The following is a 17,791-nucleotide window of genomic DNA, read 5'->3' on the forward strand; positions in this document are numbered from 1 at the left end:
TTCAACTGTGGTATAATAGGGCATGAGAAGAAAACATGCAAGAATCCAACAGTCATGGCATGCTGGGATCCAACAAAGAAGAAATACTCACCGGGACTAGGAGTAAGCCAGGGACGACCAGGTCCAACCATGGGAGGAGGCATCTCAAAACAACAAGGATGGAGAGAGGAAGGGGAGGAGCTGGCGTGTGAGCAACTGAACCCTGATAGAGAGAGTGGTGAAGAACAAAGCTCTAAGGAGAGTAAGATTAGGGCTGAGCAAGTACTGCAGCAGAAAATCCGGGAGAAAAGTGTCTGGGAAAACCAAATGAGGAGAGAAGAAGATATGGCAGATGCAGAGGAGCAAGTAGAAGAAGTACTGAAAATTCCTGATTTTCAAGAAGAGAGGGATACGCAGCGTGACCTAGGAGCAGCCTATAAACTCAGCAATCTCATTAAGGAGATAAGAGAGAGGAACAACGAATGGGCCAATAACAAAAAGGCCCATAAGGGAGAAAGGAGGTATGAGGTGCAGAAATCAGGTGAAAACGGACAAATAAGGGATATTGGGCCCAACACAAGGGCTTTACATCAGCAAGCATGGAATGTTGAAGGAAATGGGCTGAATAATTATATAACTGAAGAAGAAGAAGAAGTGAACAGCTATAAAATGGAAGATTGGAAGTTGGGCCCGAAAGAAAAAGAAAAAGAAACCATAGGCCAGGAATTAAAAAGACTTATGTTAGCAAGAATGAGGGACAAACAAACATGTGAAGCCAGAACAGAGGGAAAAAAAAATCAAGAACTGCTGAAGGGTAGAACGGAGGAGAATGCTTTAAGAAAGCTATCCAAGGAAGCTCAAAATGGAGAACATGGATTTGTGGGTCAGCATGTCAAGCCAGTTGAGAACGTCTACTATGTAGAGTTAGCAAGCGATGAAGATAGATAAAGGAACGGAAGCACAGGCAGATTGGGAAACGCGACTAGCTAAGAAGTTGGAATTGAAGCTGAACTTGAAAAGGAAACGAGAAAACAAACAGGTTCCATTGCTAATATACAGGGAATGGAAGGAGGAGCAATAGGACAGGGAACCCAAGAAAGTAAAGAACAGCATCACCGCTCTGGGCACAGGGGAGTATCGGTTAGCTAAGCATGTCTCTGGTCAGAATAAAGGAATACAAATGGTTGAGGAGGCGGATCTTAACATGCCCCAACCTCAGCCCTGAGTATCATTAGCTGGAATTGTAGGGGAATAGCGGCTGCCCCGACAATTTCTGAGTTGTATAATCTATGTAAAAAGGTAAAGCCGCTTATAGTGTTTTTAATGGAAACTAGGGCCAGTCAAGAAAAAATGAATAGGATAAGAAGAAGGCTTAATTTTGACAAGATGTTTTGCGTAGAACCCCAGGGCTTGTCCGGTGGACTATGTTTGTTATGAACATCTAATACTAATATCGATGTTTACGAGTGGTGTGATAACTATATTAAAGCTAGTATTAACATTAATAATATTCTGAAATGGCAGGGCATTTTTGTGTATGGTAACCCAGTTTTCCAAAAGCGAAGGAAACTATGGCAGGAGCTTACGGTAAGTAATAGGAGCAGGGAAGAACCTCAAGCTTATTTGGGGGACTTTAACGATATTCTAAGTCAAGACGAAAAGGTAGGCATTCATCCACAACCAATAATTTATTTAGATACATTTAGAAGGTTTGTAGATGATAATGGTTTAATGGATATTGACCTTAAAAGAAGTAGGTACACATGGTACAACAATCCAAGAAACAACTTTATCACTAGGGAAATACTAGGTGTTAGTAAATTGGAAATGGCTGCATATATACCAGAATGTTATCCTAAAAGCTGCTCAGGCAATAAATTCAGACCATTGTGCTTTAATTTTGGAAACACAACCGCGAGATCGGATAAAAAAAGAATTTAGGTTTGAGGCCTTTTAGACAGAGCATGAGGAGTGCAAAGAGGTAATTAGGAGGAGTTGGCAGCAGGATGATGGAAACAGAAACTGTTAGAATCAATTTACTAAAAAGAGAAGCAGATGCAAAAGGGAGTTGACGGAGTGGAGCAGAAGAAAGTTTAAAAGAGTAAATAAAGAAATAGAAAAAAAGGAAAGTGAGTTACATCAAATACAAGAGGGCGATATGACGGATAGAGATCAAAGAAGAGAGAGAACTGAAGAACCAGATATCAAATCTTTGGAAACAAGAAGAAAAATATTGAGGGCAAAGATAAAGGTTGAAATGGTTAAAATGGGGCGACAAAAACACAGCCTTCTTTCATGCAACAACCATACAGAGAATAATGAAGAATAGAATTGACAAATTGAAAGATGAGGCAGGACATTGGATACAAGGAGAAGTAGACATAATGAGGTTAGTAGAAACACATTTTACTAAGCTGTTTACTTCTGAAGGGGATAGGAACCTGGAATAGTGCATAAGAGATATACCAACGAGAGTCACTAGAGAGATGAATGATAAGCTAATGGCAAAGATCAAAGACGAGAAAATTAAGGACGCAGTCTTTAGTATGGGAAGCTTAAAAGCTCCGGGGCCAGATGGTTTAAACGGATTATTCTTTCAACAGCATTGGGATATTCTGATTAAAGAAGTGTGTGCTGTGGTGAGACAGATTTTTGAAGACAGTAGCTTACCAGAGGACTTAGGAGAAACAATTGTTGTTTTGATTCCCAAAGTGAGTCAACCGAAAAGCCTGAATCACCTCAGACCCATCAACTGTTGTAATTTCATATATAAGATTGTAACAAGGGTCTTGGTTGGAAGGTTAAGGAAAGTGCTAGAATGTCATCATATCTCCAGTTCAGAGCGCTTTTATAAAAGGAAGACTCATATAGGATAATATAGTAGTAGTAGAGGAAGTGTTTCACAAATTAAATAGAAAAGGAAATCATGGAAGTAATGACATAGCCATCAAATTGGATATGAATAGGGCATACGATAGATTGGAACAGAATTTTCTACAAAGGGTCATGGAAAAGTTCAGTTTTAGTAAAGAATGGGTGAAGTTGATGATAAGCTACGTGAAAAGTGCTACTTATAGATTTATAATTAATGGAAAATTGTCAACCAAGATCTACCCTCAAAGAGGTCTCAGACAAGGAGATCCTCTATCGCCCTATCTCTTTATCTTGGCAGCGGAAAGTTTTACTATTCTCATGGAAAAGGCGTTGAGGGATAATCTTATTTCAGGAATAAGGTTAGCTCCAACTGCACCGGTCATAACTCATCTATTATTCGCTGATGATTATATTATTTTTGCAGGTGCGCAAGAAGAGGAGATTTATCAACTAATTCAGATCATAAACAAATATACGGAGGCATCAAGACAAATAATTAATACTGAGAAATCCGGACTGATTTTTGGAAGTCAGGTATCTATCCAGAGGAGGGTAAACATTGAAGAGATCACCGGAATGACGTCGTGGGAAGATTCTGGAAGATACCTAGGGTTACCAGCGATATGAGGAAGATCCAAGAACAAGGCGCTAGAGTGGATACAAGAGAAGATTCTAGATAAAATGCAAGGATGGAAAGAGAAACTATTAAATCAAGCTGGAAAGGAGGTTTTGATATGACTTAGGCATTTCAGGTGGAGTCACCTCCATGGATCCTTTTCTGAAGAAATTCTTTCCTGATGTGTATGCAAAGGAGCACAACATTAAGCCCATTGATAACCAATATTGTAAATTTGATAGCCAAGTGCTCACACTCTTCACTTCCTCTCTCTATTTGGCTGCTCTTGTGGCCTCAATCTTTGCATCCAAGGTAAGTCGAGCCTTCGGTAGGCGCCTCACCATGATCTCCGGCGGTGTTCTCTTTCTCGGCGGTGCATCTTTGAACGGCTTCGCCCAGCAAGTTTTGATGCTTATTGTTGGCTGCATGTTGCTAGGTTTTGGAATCGGATGCGCTAATCAGGCACTACTAATAATAATAATTATCTGTGTGATGTTTCTTCCTAATTTATAATAATCATTACATGTTTTTATTCATTGATAGTCTGTGCCGATCTACGTGTCCGAGGTTGCTCCATACAAATACAGAGGAGCACTTAACATGTTGTTTCAATTGGCAATCACCATTGGCATTTTTGTTGCCAATATTCTGAACTACCTTTTTGCCAAGATGGAGAACGGCAAAGGGTGGCGCTATAGGTTAGGTTTGGCAGGAGTCCCTGCAATAATGATCATCATCAGTGCAATGTTTCTTCCTGACTCACCAAACTCGTTGATCGAGCGTGGACAAGCTGAGAAGGCCAAGGAGGAACCCCTCAAGATTTGTGGAACCAATGATGTTGACGAGGAGTTTAAGGATCTTGTTGCTGCCAGTGAAGCCTCCAAACAGGTCAAGCATCCTTGGTCTTCTTTGCTCAAAAGTGAGTACATGCCTCACCTCACCATGGCCATAGCCATTCCCTTCTTCCAACAACTCACTGGCATGAATGTCATCACATTCTATGCTCCTGTTTTGTTCAAAACTATTGGCTTTGGTGGAACTGCTTCCCTTATGCCTGCCATGATTACCGGAGGTTGTAACGCCCTTGCCACCCTTGTTTCCATCTTTACCGTTGATAAGGTTGGCAGACGAAAGCTTTTTCTCGAAGGTGGTGCTCAAATGTTTATCTGTCAGGTATATTAGTTACATGTGTTTCATTAACTAAAATAAATATTTCATTATTAATATTATTGTTGGTATATATATAAGTTTAATTTGTTGTGTATGTGTGTATGTATAGCTTGTGATTGCAGCTGCAATAGGTAGCAAATTTGGAACAGATGAAAACCCTGGAGTTCTTCCCAAGTGGTTTGCCTTAACTGTTGTGGTATTCATATGTATTTACGTGGGTGGATTTGCATGGTCGTGGGGTCCACTAGGATGGTTGGTACCCAGTGAAATATTCTCACTTGAAGTTCGATCGGCGGCTCAGAGCGTCAACGTTTCAGTTAATATGATCTTCACCTTTGCCATTGCCCAAGTTTTCACTGCGATGTTGTGCCATATGAAGTTCGGGCTCTTCATCTTCTTTGCATTATTTGTGATTGTTATGAGTATCTTTATCTACAAGTTCTTGCCAGAGACAAAGAGTGTTCCCATTGAAGAAAATTCTCTTGTGTGGGAAAATCATCCATATTGGAACGAATTCGTCAAGTCCTCTGCTCAAAAGAACAAAATTGCTGCTCCAGATTCTCAAGTTTAGGATTCCATAAATATTCTTTAAGATCTTATACAAAAAAATGAAAATAATAATTAATTAAATAGTATGTCTTTTTTTTTTTTACCAAAGATAGGAGACTCGAACCTGTTAATTGAGTATGTGGAGATTATGCCATTCGAACTATAACTCATTGGCTAAATAGTATGTCTATTATCTATTATTTTTAATTAATCAATTAAATAGTATAACTATCATCTACTATTTTCAATTAATTATTGCAATTAGTATATATTCACTATTTATTTATTACTCATATAAAATTATATAAAAAAAATCAATGATCAATTGAATTCGCATTGATAATATTATTTTTTAGATAACTTTTTTATTATATCTTATATAAATTTGTTAAAAATAAAGTGACGTTGTCAAAATAAAAATATTATTATCTCTTATAAATAAATTATTATTTTTTTCCTTCTCAAACCAAACTTTACTTAGAGTCCGGTTGTTTTTTTTTTTTTTTTTACAATCATCAAATATCCCTAATAATATTTAACTGATAATATGCAGTTATTTATCTTTTTCTAAGGCAAAATGCATAAATAAATAAAGTAGAATTTAAATTACTCAATTACAACATTCGGATAATGATTATATTTTTTGAACTGATAAAGAAATAAAAGATAAACAAAAGATAAAGATTCAAACGGAATAAAAAAAGATAAATTGAAATTGAAATAGAAACAAAAAGGATATATTGAAATTGAATACAAAGAGAATCATTCTACTCTCTTCCCAATTTCTTGACGCAACAAGAAAGGGACTCTTCAGCCTAACTTGTCAACGCCTTAGTTTGAAAATTGAATCGAATGACTTCTCAATCTTCTATGCAACAATAGAGACTTCTCAACTTCAATTGTCCACACCATGGTTTCATTACGAAACCAAAAGAAAATTTTAAACCTCTAAATCATTCTATACGACGACTACCCTCGTTTATGAGATATTTATAACCTCTTATTAGGTTAAAATATAGAAAAGATCTAAACTCACAAACATAAAACCCAATCTAATAATTAAATATACAAAATCAAAATACATCAAATTAAATTAAAACATTCTAAAAATATAAACTAATATCTTTTAAATAACACTTGAACTCTTCATATTACGAACATTTAAAACATGTATCAAAACTTGTTTTAATTATATAAATTATTATAGAGTATAGAAATTTTAAAATTTATACATAAACTATTACAAATTATCGCAATTTATACTTATATTAAATTGTAAATAGACCGCTAGAGACTAAAAGAGTTTTTACATAAAATAAATAGCAAAATAAAAAACTACGTGGAAGGGAATCGCAGATTCACATCCATCTAGAAGGATAAATTGTGTCCAACTTCAGAAAAAAATGGAGGCTGATGAGCGGATAATTTATACGCTTTTTGGCATTGTTTTTAGTATATTTTTAGTAGGATCTAGTTACTTTTAGGGATATTTTTATTAGTTTTTATGTTAAATTCACATTTCTGGACTTTACTATGAGTTTGTGTATTTTTCTGTGATTTCAGGTATTTTCCGACTGAAATTGAGGGACTTGAGCAAAAATCAGATTCAGAGGTAGAAGAAGGACTGCTGATGCTGTTGGATTCTGACCTCCCTGCACTCAAAGTGGATTTTCTGGAGTTACAGAACTCAAAATGACGCGCTTCTAATTGCATTGGAAAGTAGACATCTAGGGCTTTCCAGCAATATATAATAGTCTATACTTTGGCCGAGTTTAGATGACGAAAAAGGGCGTTGAACGCCAGTTCTACGCTGCAGTCTGGAGTTAAATGCCAGAAACACGTCACAAACCAGAGTTGAACGCCAGAAACACGTTACAAACTAGCGTTCAACTCCAAGAATGACCTCTCCACGTGTAAACTTCAAGCTCAGCCCAAGCACACACCAAGTGGGCCCCGGAAGTGGATTTATGCATCAATTACTTACTTCTGTAAACCATAGTAACTAGTTTAGTATAAATAGGACTTTTTACTATTGTAAAAGGGATCTTTTGATCAGTCTTATGCTATCTTAGACTTTCATGGGGGCTGGCCATTCGGTCATGCTTGGACCATTATCACTTATGTATCTTCAAACGGTAGAGTTTCTGCACTCCATAGATTAAGGTGTGGAGCTCTGCTGTTCCTCATGATTTAATGCAAAGTACCACTGTTTTTCTATTCAATTCAACTTATTCCGCTTCTAAGATATCCATTTGTTCCCAAGAACATGATGAATGTGATGATTATGTGACGCTCATCATCATTCTCACTCATGAACGCGTGCCTGACAAACACTTCCGTTCTACATGCAAACAAGCTAGAATGAATATCTCTTAGATATCTAATACAGGGGACCGAGTCCGAGTTATTAGTATCTTTGTGGTATAAGTTAGAACCCATGGATGGCCATTCCTGAGATCCGAAAAGTCTAAACCTTGTCTGTGGTATTCCGAGTAGGATATGGGAAGGGATGGCTGTGACGAACTTCAAACTCGCGAGTGCTGGGCGTAGTGACAGACGCAAAAGGAGGGTGAATCCTATTCCAATATGATCGAGAACCTCCAGATGATTAGCCATGCCGTGACAGAGCATTTGGACCTTTTTCACAAGAGAGGATGGGATGTAGCCATTGACAACGGTGATGCCCTTACAGAAAGCTTGCCATGAAAAGGAGTAAGACTGATTGGATGAAGACAGCGGGAAAGCAGAAAGTCAGAGGAACGAAAGCATCTCTATACGCTTATCTGAAATTCTCACCAATGATATACATAAGTATTTCTATCTTTATTTTCTATTTATTTATTATTATTATTCGAAAACTCCAAAACCATTTGATATCCGCCTGACTGAGATACAAGATGACCATAGCTTGCTTCATACCAACAATCTCCGTGGGATCGACCCTTACTCACGTAAGGTTTTATTACTTGGACGACCCAGTGCACTTGCTGGTTAGTTGTGCGAAGTTGTGAAGTTATGTTTGGACCATGGTATTGTGCACCAGTTATTGGCGCCATTGCCAGGGAGAGAACGAACAACAAATTTTACAACCTCAGAGTAACAATTTCTCATACCAAGTTTTTGGCGCCGTTGCCGGGGATTGTTCAAGTTTGGACAACTGACGGTTTATCTTGTTGCTCAGATTAGGTAATTCTCTTTTTATTTTCTTTTCAAAAAAAAAAAGGTTTTCAAAATTCTTTCAAAAATTTTTCTTTATTTTCGTTTTTCAAAAAAATTATTTTCGGAAAATTTTTTTTTAATTATTCTATGGCTTCAAAACTTTCAAGAAAGAATTCTAGAGTTTCATGGTAACATGTTGAATCCTATCTGGCTGTAAAGCCATATCCAAACTGCTTTGGGATTGGTCTTCAACTAATCACCACAATGCATGTAATTCCATCCTAAAGCTGACTGGCTATTAAGCCATGTCCAACCCTTTGATTGGAGCTTTGGGCTAATATTGAAAGATTCCTAGAATTCTTCTTAAAAATTTTGGAATCCTTATTTTTCTTTTTCACATTAATTTTCGAAAAATCCAAAAAAAATTCATAAAATCATAAAATAAAAAAAAAATTGTGTTTCTTGTTTGAGTCTTGAGTCAATTTTTAAGTTTGGTATCAATTGCATTTTTTCTAAAAAATTTTCATGCATTTTTCGAAAATTCATGCATTCATGGTGTTCTTCATGATCTTCAAGTTGTTCTTGGCCAGTCTTCTTGTTTGATCCTCATATTTTCTTGTTTTGTGTCTTTTCTTGTTTTTCATATGCATTCTTGCATTCATAGTGTCTATACATGAAAAATTTCTTAGTTTGGTGTCTTGCATGTTTTCTTTTCTTGAAAATTTTTCAAAAAAAAAAAAAAGTTCTTGATGTTCATCTTGACATTCAAAGTGTTCTTGGTGTTCATCTTGACATTCATGGTGTTCTTGCATGCATCACATGTTTAGATCCAAAATTTTCATGCATTGCATCATTTTCATGTTTTTCTCTTTCATCATTAAAAATTCAAAATTCAAAAAAATATCTTCCCCTTTTTCTCTCATAAAATTCGAAAATTTGAGTTGACTTTTTCAAAAATTTTTAAAAATTTAGTTGTATCTTATGAGTCAAATCAAATTTTCAATTTAAAAATCTTATCTTTTCAAAATCTTTTTCAAAAATCAAATCTTTTTCATTTTTCTTATTTATTTTCAAAAACTTTAAAAATATTTTTCAAAAATCTTTTTCTTAATTTTATCTCATAATTTTTGAAAATATCATCAACAATTAATGTTTTGATTCAAAAATTTTAAGTTTGTTACTTACTTGTTAAGAAAGATTCAAACTTTAAGTTCTAGAATCATATCTTGTGATTTCTTGTGAATCAAGTCATTAATTATGATTTTAAAAATAAAATCTTTTTCAAAACTAATTTCAATCATATCTTTTCAAAAATATCTTTTTATCTTATCTTTTTCAAATATCTTTTCTAACTTCTTATTTTCTTATCTTTTAAAAATTTGATTTTCAAAATTTGTTTCAACTAACTAATTAACTTTTTGTGTGTTTCTTATCTCTTTCAAAACTACCTAACTAACTTTCCCTCTCTAATTTTTGAAAATACCTCCCTCTTTTTTTAAAAATTCTTTTAATTAATTAATTATTTTCAATTTTTAATTTTAATTTTATTTCATTCCTAATTTTCGAAAATTACTAACCTTTTTTTTTTAAAAAAAAAAACTATTTTCGAAATCTAACTTTAAATTTTAATTTTTAATTTACGAAATTCCCTCTCCCTCATCTCCTTCTATTTATTTATTCATCTACTAACACTTCTCTTCACCCAAAATTCGAACCCCTTCTTCTCCTTTGAGTTCGAATTCTTCTCTTCTACATTCTTATTCCTCTTTTCTTCTACTCACAACAAGGGAACCTCTATACTGTGGTAAAAAGGATCCCTATTATTATTTTTCTGTGCCCTTCTCTTTCATATGAGCAGGAGCAAGGACAAGAATATTCTTGTTGAAGCAGACCCTGAACCTGAAAGGACTCTAAAGAGGAAACTAAGAGAAGCTAAAATACAACAATCCAGAGACAACCTTACAGGAATTTTCGAACAGGAAGAAGAGATGGCAGCCAAAAATAATAATAATGCAAGGAGGATGCTTGGTGACTTCACTGCACCTAATTCCAATTTACATGGAAGAAGCATCTCAATTCCTACCATTGGAGCAAACAACTTTGAGCTTAAACCTCAATTAGTTTCTCTGATGCAACAAAACTGCAAGTTTCATGGACTTCCATCTGAAGATCCTTTTCAGTTCTTAACTGAATTCTTGCAGATATGTGATACTGTTAAGACTAATGGAGTAGATCCTGAAGTCTACAGGCTCATGCTTTTCCCTTTTGCTGTGAGAGACAGAGCTAGAATATGGTTAGATTCTCAACCTAAAGATAGCCTGAACTCTTGGGATAAGCTGGTCAAGGCTTTCTTAGCCAAGTTCTTTCCTCCTCAAAAGCTGAGTAAGCTTAGAGTGGATGTTCAAACCTTCAGACAGAAAGAAGGTGAATCCCTCTATGAAGCTTGGGAGAGATACAAGGAACTGACCAAAAAGTGTCCTTCTGACATGCTTTCAGAATGGACCATCCTGGATATATTATATGATGGTCTGTCTGAATTAGCTAAGATGTCATTGGATACTTCTACAGGTGGATCCATTCACCTAAAGAAAACGCCTACAGAAGCTCAAGAACTCATTGACATGGTTGCTAATAACCAGTTCATGTACACTTCTGAGAGGAATCCTGCGAGTAATGGGACGCCTCAGAAGAAAGGAGTTCTTGAAATTGATACTCTGAATGCCATATTGGCTCAGAATAAAATATTGACTCAGCAAGTCAATATGATTTCTCAGAGTCTGAATGGAATGCAAGCTGCATCCAACAATACTCAAGAGGCATCTGTTGAAGAAGAGGCTTATGATCCTGAGAACCCTGCAATAGCAGAGATAAATTACATGGGTGAACCATAAGGGAACACCTATAACCCCTCATGGAGAAATCACCCAAATTTCTCATGGAAGGATCAACAAAAGCCTCAACAAGGCTTTAATAATGGTGGAAGAAACAGGTTTAGCAATAGTAAGCCTTTTCCATCATCCACTCAGCAACAGACAGAGAACTCTGAACAAAATACCTCTAATTTAGCAAACTTAGTCTCTGATCTATCTAAGGCCACTCTGAGTTTCATGAATGAAACAAGGTCCTCCATTAGAAATTTGGAGGCACAAGTGGGCCAGTTGAGTAAGAAGATCACTGAAACTCCTCCTAGTGCTCTCCCAAGTAATACAGAAGAAAATCTAAAAGGAGAGTGCAAGGCCATTGAATTGACCATCATGGCCGAACCCACAAGAAAGGAGGAGGACGTGAATCCTAGTGAGGAAGACCTCCTGGGACGTCCAGTGATCAATAAGAAGTTTCCCTTTGAGGAACCAAAGGAATCTGAGACTCATCTAGAGACCATAGAGATTCTATTAAACCTCCTTATGCCATTCATGAGCTCTGATGAGTATTCCTCTTCTGAAGAGAATGAGGATGTTACTGAAGAGCAAGTTGCCAAGTTCCTTGGTGCAATCATGAAGCTGAATGCCAATTTATTTGGTAATAAGACTTGGGGAGATGAACCCCCCCTGTTCACCAATGAACTAAATGCATTGGATCAACTGAGATTGCCTCAGAAGAAACAGGATCCTGAAAAGTTCCTAATACCTTGCACCATAGGCACCATTACCTTTGAAAAGGCTCTATGTGACCTTGGGTCAGGAATAAACCTCATGCCACTCTCTGTAATGGAGAAACTTAGAATCTTTGAGGTGCAAGCTGCTAAAATCTCATTAGAGATGGCAGACAATTCCAGAAAATAGGCTTATGGACAAGTAGAGGACATGTTAGTAAAGGTTGAAGGCCTTTACATCCCTGCTGATTTCATAATCCTGGATACTGGGAAGGATGAGGATGAATCCATCATCCTTGGAAGGCCCTTTCTAGCCATAACAAGAGCTGTGATTGATGTTGACAGAGGTGAACTAGTTCTTCAATTGAATGAGGACTCCCTTGTGTTTAAAACTCAAGGTCACCCTTCTGTAAACATGGAAAAGAGGCACAGTAAGCTTCTCTCAAAACAGAGTCAACCAGAGCCCCCACAGTCAAACTCTAAGTTTGGTGTTGGGAGGCCATAACCAAACTCTAAGTTTGGTGTTGAACTCCCATATCCAAACTCTAAGTTTGGTGTTGGGAAGTTTCAACAATGCTCTGAACATCTGTGAGGCTCCATGAGAGCCCACTATCAAGCTATTGACATTAAAGAAGCGCTTGTTGGGAGGCAACCCAATTTTTATTTATCTAATTTTATTTTTATTTTATTGTTTTTTCATGTTTTATTAGGTTCATGATCATGTGGAGTCACAAAATAAATAAAAAAATTAAAAACAGAATCAAAAACAGCAGAAAAAAATCACACCCTGGAGGAAGGACTTACTGGCATTTAAACGCCAGTAAGGAGCATCTGGCGTTGAACGCCCAAAACAAGCAGCATCCTAGCATTCAGATGCCAGGAATGCACACTGAGGAAAGCTGGCGCTGAACGCCAGAAACAAGCATAGAACTGGCGTTCAACGCCAGAAACATGCTGCATCTGGGCGCTGAACACCCAGAACAAGCACCAATTTGGCGTTTAAATGCCAGAATTGCATGCAAAGGCATTTTACATGCCTAATTGGTGCAGGGATGCAATTCCTTGACACCTCAGGATCTGTGGACCCCACAGGATCCCCACCTACCTCCACTCATACTCTTCCATCTTCTCAATGTTCATCCTCTCCTCCCAATAAACACCTTTTCCCAAAACCCTTCACCAATTACATCAAGCTCTCTTCCCTACTACCCCTTCACCACTCACATCCATCCACTCTTTCCCATAAACCTACCTCATAAACCCCACCTACCTTCAAAATTCAAAATCACTTTTCCACCCAAACCCTCCCCATTTGGCCGAACCTTAACCCCCCCTCCCTTCCCTATATAAAGCCCTCCATTCTTCTTCAATTTCACACAACACAACCCTCTCCTCCCCTTCTTGGCCGAAACACATCTCTCTCCCCCTCTCCTTCATTTCTTCTTCTTCTTCATCTATTCTTTCTTTTCTTGCTCGAGGGCGAGCAATATTCTAAGTTTGGTGTGGTAAAAGCATAGCTTTTTATTTTTCCATTACCATTGATGGCACCTAAGACCGGAGAATCCTCTAAAAAAGGGAAAGGGAAGACAAAAGCTTCCACCTCCGAGTCATGGGAGATGGAAAGATTCATCTCCAAAGCTCATCAAGACCACTTCTATGATGTTGTGGCCAAGAAGAAGGTGATTCCCGAGGTCCCTTTCAAACTCAAGAGAAATGAGTATCCGGAAATCCGACATGAAATCCAAAGAAGAGGTTGGGAAGTTCTAACAAAACCCATCCAACAAGTCAGAATTCTAATGGTTCAAGAGTTCTATGCTAATGCATGGATCACTAGGAACCATGATCAAAGTAAGAACCCGAACCCAAAGAATTATCTCACCATGGTTCAGGGGAAATACTTAGATTTTAGTCCGGAAAATGTGAGGTTGGCGTTTAACTTGCCTATGATGCAAGGAGATGCACGCCTCTACACTAGAAGGGTCAACTTTGATCAAAGGTTGGACCAAGTCCTCATGGACATATGTGTGGAAGGAGCTCAATGGAAGATTGACTCAAAAGGCAAACCGGTTCAACTTAGAAGACTGGACCTCAAGCCTGTGGCTAGAGGATGGTTGGAGTTCATCCAACGCTCCATCATTCCCACTAGCAACCGATCTGAAGTTACTGTGGATCGAGCCATCATGATTCATAGTATCATGATTGGAGAGGAAGTAGAAGTTCATGAAGTCATCTCCCTTGAACTCTACAAAATAGTCGAAAAGCCCTCCCCCCTGGGAAGGCTAGCTTTCCCTCATCTTATTTGCCATCTATGTTACTCAGCTGGAGCTTTCATAGAAGGAGACATTCCCATTGAGGAAGAGAAGCCCATCACTAAGAAAAGGATGGAGCAAACAAGAGAGCCCACTCATGGAGCTCAAAAAACACGTGAGGAAGCTCATCATCAAGAAATCCCTGAGATACCTCAAGGGATGCACTTTCCTCCACAGAATTTTTGGGAGCAAATCAACACCTCCCTAGGAGAACTAAGTCCCAACATGGGACAACTAAGGGTGGAACATCAAGAGCACTCCATCATACTCCATGAAATTAGAAAAGATCAAAGAGCTATGAGGGAGGAGCAACAAAGACAAGGAAGAGACATAGAAGAGCTCAAGGACATCATTGGTTCCTCAAGGAGAAAACGCCACCATCACTAAGGTGGACTCATTCCTTGTTCTTGAATTTTCTGTTTTTTGTTTTCTTATGTTAAATGTTTATCTATGTTTGTGTCTTTATTACATGATCATTAGTGTCTAAGTGTCTATGCCTTAAAGTAGTGAATATGAATCCATCACCTCTCTTAAATGAAAAATGTTTTAAAAACAAAAGAACAAGAAGTACATGGTTTCGAATTCATCCTTGAAACTAGTTTAATTATTTTGATGTGGTGACAATACTTTTTGTTTTCTGAATGAATGCTTGAAAAGTGCATATGTCTTTTGAAGTTGTTGTTTAAGAATGTTAAATATGTTGGCTCTTGAAAGAATGATGACAAGGAGACATGTTATTTGATAATTTGAAAAATCATAAAAATGATTCTTGAAGCAAGAAAAAGCAGTGAATACAAAGCTTGCAGAAAGAAAAAAAATGGCGAAAAAAAAATAGAAAAAGAAAAAGCAAGCAGAAAAAGCCAAAAGCTCTTAAAACCAAAAGGCAAGAGCAAAAAGCCAATAGCCCTTAAAACCAAAAGGCGAGGGTAATAAAAAGGATCCCAAGGCTTTGAGCATCAGTGGATAGGAGGGCCTAAAGGAATAAAATCCTGGCCTAAGCGGCTAAACCAAGCTGTCCCTAACCATGTGCTTGTGGCGTGAAGGTGTCAAGTAAAACTTGAGACTAAGCGGTTAAAGTCAATGTCCAAAGCAAAAGAAGAGTGTGCTTAAGAACCCTGGACACCTCTAATTGGGGACTTTAGCAAAGCTGAGTCACAATCTGAAAAGGTTCACCCAGTTATGTGTCTGTGGCATTTATGTATCCGGTGGTAATACTGGAAAACAAAGTGCTTAGGGCCACGGCCAAGACTCATAAAGTAGCTGTGTTCAAGAATCAACATACTGAACTAGGAGAATCAATAACACTATCTGAATTCTGAGTTCCTATAGATGCCAATCATTCTGAACTTCAATGGATAAAGCGAGATGCCAAAAATATTCAAGAGGCAAAAAGCTACAAGTCCCGCTCATCTGATTGGAGCTATGTTTCATTGATATTTTGGAATTTATAGTATATTCTCTTCTTTTTATCCTATTTGATTTTCAGTTGCTTGGGGACAAGCAACAATTTAAGTTTGGTGTTGTGATGAGCGGATAATTTATACGCTTTTTGGCATTGTTTTTAGTATGTTTTTAGTAGGATCTAGTTACTTTTAGGGATGTTTTTATTAGTTTTTATGTTAAATTCACATTTCTGGACTTTACTATGAGTTTTTGTGTTTTTCTGTGATTTCAGGTATTTTCTGGCTGAAATTGAGGGACTTGAGCAAAAATCAGATTCAGAGGTAGAAGAAGGACTGCTGATACTGTTGGATTCTGACCTCCCTGCACTCAAAGTGGATTTTCTGGAGCTACAGAACACAAAATGACACGCTTCCAATTGCATTGGAAAGTAGACATCTAGGGCTTTCCAGCAATATATAATAATCTATACTTTGGCCGAGTTTAGATGACGCAAAAGGGCGTTGAACGCCAGTTCTACGCTACAGTCTGGAGTTAAACGCCAGAAACACGTCACAAACCAGAGTTGAACGCCAGAAACACGTTACAAACTGGCGTTCAACTCCAAGAATGACCTCTCCACATGTAAACTTCAAGCTCAGCCTAAGCACACACCAAGTGGGCCCCGGAAGTGGATTTATGCATCAATTACTTACTTCTGTAAACCCTAGTAACTAGTTTAGTATAAATAGGACTTTTTACTATTGTAAAAGGGATCTTTTGATCAGTCTTATGCTATTTTAGACTTTCATGGGGGCTGGCCATTCGGCCATGCCTGGACCATTATCACTTATGTATCTTCAAACGGTAGAGTTTCTGCACTCCATAGATTAAGGTATGGAGCTCTGCTGTTCCTCATGATTTAATGCAAAGTACCACTGTTTTTCTATTCAATTCAACTTATTCTGCTTCTAAGATATCCATTCGTTCCCAAGAACATGATGAATGTGATGATTATGTGACGCTCATCATCATTCTCACTCATGAACGCGTGCCTGACAAACACTTCCGTTCTACATGCAAACAAGCTAGAATGAATATCTCTTAGATATCTAATACAGGGGACCGAGTCCGAGTTATTAGTATCTTCGTGGTATAAGTTAGAACCCATGGATGGCCATTCCTGAGATCCGGAAAGTCTAAATCTTGTCTGTGGTATTCCGAGTAGGATCTGGGAAGGGATGGCTGTGACGAACTTCAAACTCGCGAGTGCTGGACGTAGTGACAGACGCAAAAGGAGGGTGAATCCTATTCCAGTATGATCGAGAACCTCCAGATGATTAGCCATGCTGTGACAGAGCATTTGGACCTTTTTCACAAGAGAGGATGGGATGTAGCCATTGACAACGGTGATGCCCTTACAGAAAGCTTGCCATGGAAAGGAGTAAGACTGATTGGATGAAGACAGCGGGAAAGTAGAGAGTCAGAGGAACGAAAGCATCTCTATACGCTTATCTGAAATTCTCACCAATGATACACATAAGTATTTCTATCTTTATTTTCTATTTATTTATTATTATTATTCGAAAACTCCATAACCATTTGATATCCGCCTGACTGAGATATACAAGATGACCATAGCTTGCTTCATACCAACAATCTCCGTGGGATCGACCCTTACTCACGTAAGGTTTTATTACTTGGACGACCCAGTGCACTTGCTGGTTAGTTGTGCGAAGTTGTGAAGTTATGTTTGGACCATGGTATTGTGCACCAGTTATTGGCGCCATTGCCAGGGAGAGAACGAACAACAAATTTTACAACCTCAGAGTAACAATTTCGCATACCAGAGGCCTCTTGGAAAACAAGTTACAACGACGAAGAGAATCAGAGAGCCAACTCCAAAAAGAGCTTCCCAATAGAAGAGAGATTGAAGATAAACCAAGAAAACTGGAATCCGAGCCAAGGGAAAAAGAAAGTCAGGATGACAAAGACTTAGTCTTCATTGGAGGGGACGATCTTTTCTTTAAAGAGGTCATACGCCCAAAGGTCCCAAGAAATTTCCAACATCCCAACGTAGATTCCTGTGGTAGATCTACTGATCAACATAACCATCTGAGCAATTGCAAAGAAGTCTCCAGATCAAAAAAGACTGTATAAAAT

At 37.8% G+C, this 17,791-nt stretch overlaps 1 protein-coding gene and 1 non-coding gene across 2 annotated transcripts; one reads left to right on the forward strand and one right to left on the reverse strand.

Annotated features, from left to right (window-relative positions):
• The first annotated feature begins 3,796 nt into the window (after nt 1-3,796).
• On the forward strand, nt 3,797-5,210 carry LOC107633741 (sugar carrier protein C-like). The gene is made up of 3 exons (XM_021117434.2): nt 3,797-3,931; nt 4,013-4,642; nt 4,749-5,210. Exons 1-3 carry the CDS (start codon nt 3,812-3,814, stop codon nt 5,208-5,210), a joined length of 1,212 nt encoding a protein of 403 aa, XP_020973093.2. The 5' UTR covers nt 3,797-3,811.
• A 5,521-nt stretch (nt 5,211-10,731) lies between these two features.
• Nucleotides 10,732-10,839, reverse strand: LOC148572541 (small nucleolar RNA R71). Its single transcript, XR_015909047.1, has one exon. It is a non-coding gene; the product is annotated as a small nucleolar RNA R71 (small nucleolar RNA).
• Nucleotides 10,840-17,791: the final 6,952 nt, after the last annotated feature.

The sequence above is a fragment of the Arachis ipaensis genome, chromosome B3, assembly GCF_059453495.1.
Source record: "Arachis ipaensis isolate K30076 ecotype BB chromosome B3, ASM5945349v1, whole genome shotgun sequence".
Lineage (NCBI taxonomy): Eukaryota > Viridiplantae > Streptophyta > Magnoliopsida > Fabales > Fabaceae > Arachis > Arachis ipaensis.

Coding starts and splice junctions, on each gene's coding strand:
- LOC107633741 (XM_021117434.2), top strand. CDS start 3,812: ATGATCTCCGGCGGTGTTCTCTTTCTCGGCGGTGCATCTTTGAACGGC. Junction 3,932..4,012: donor GAATCGGATGCGCTAATCAG/GCACTACTAATA, acceptor ATTCATTGATAG/TCTGTGCCGATCTACGTGTC. Junction 4,643..4,748: donor CTCAAATGTTTATCTGTCAG/GTATATTAGTTA, acceptor GTGTATGTATAG/CTTGTGATTGCAGCTGCAAT.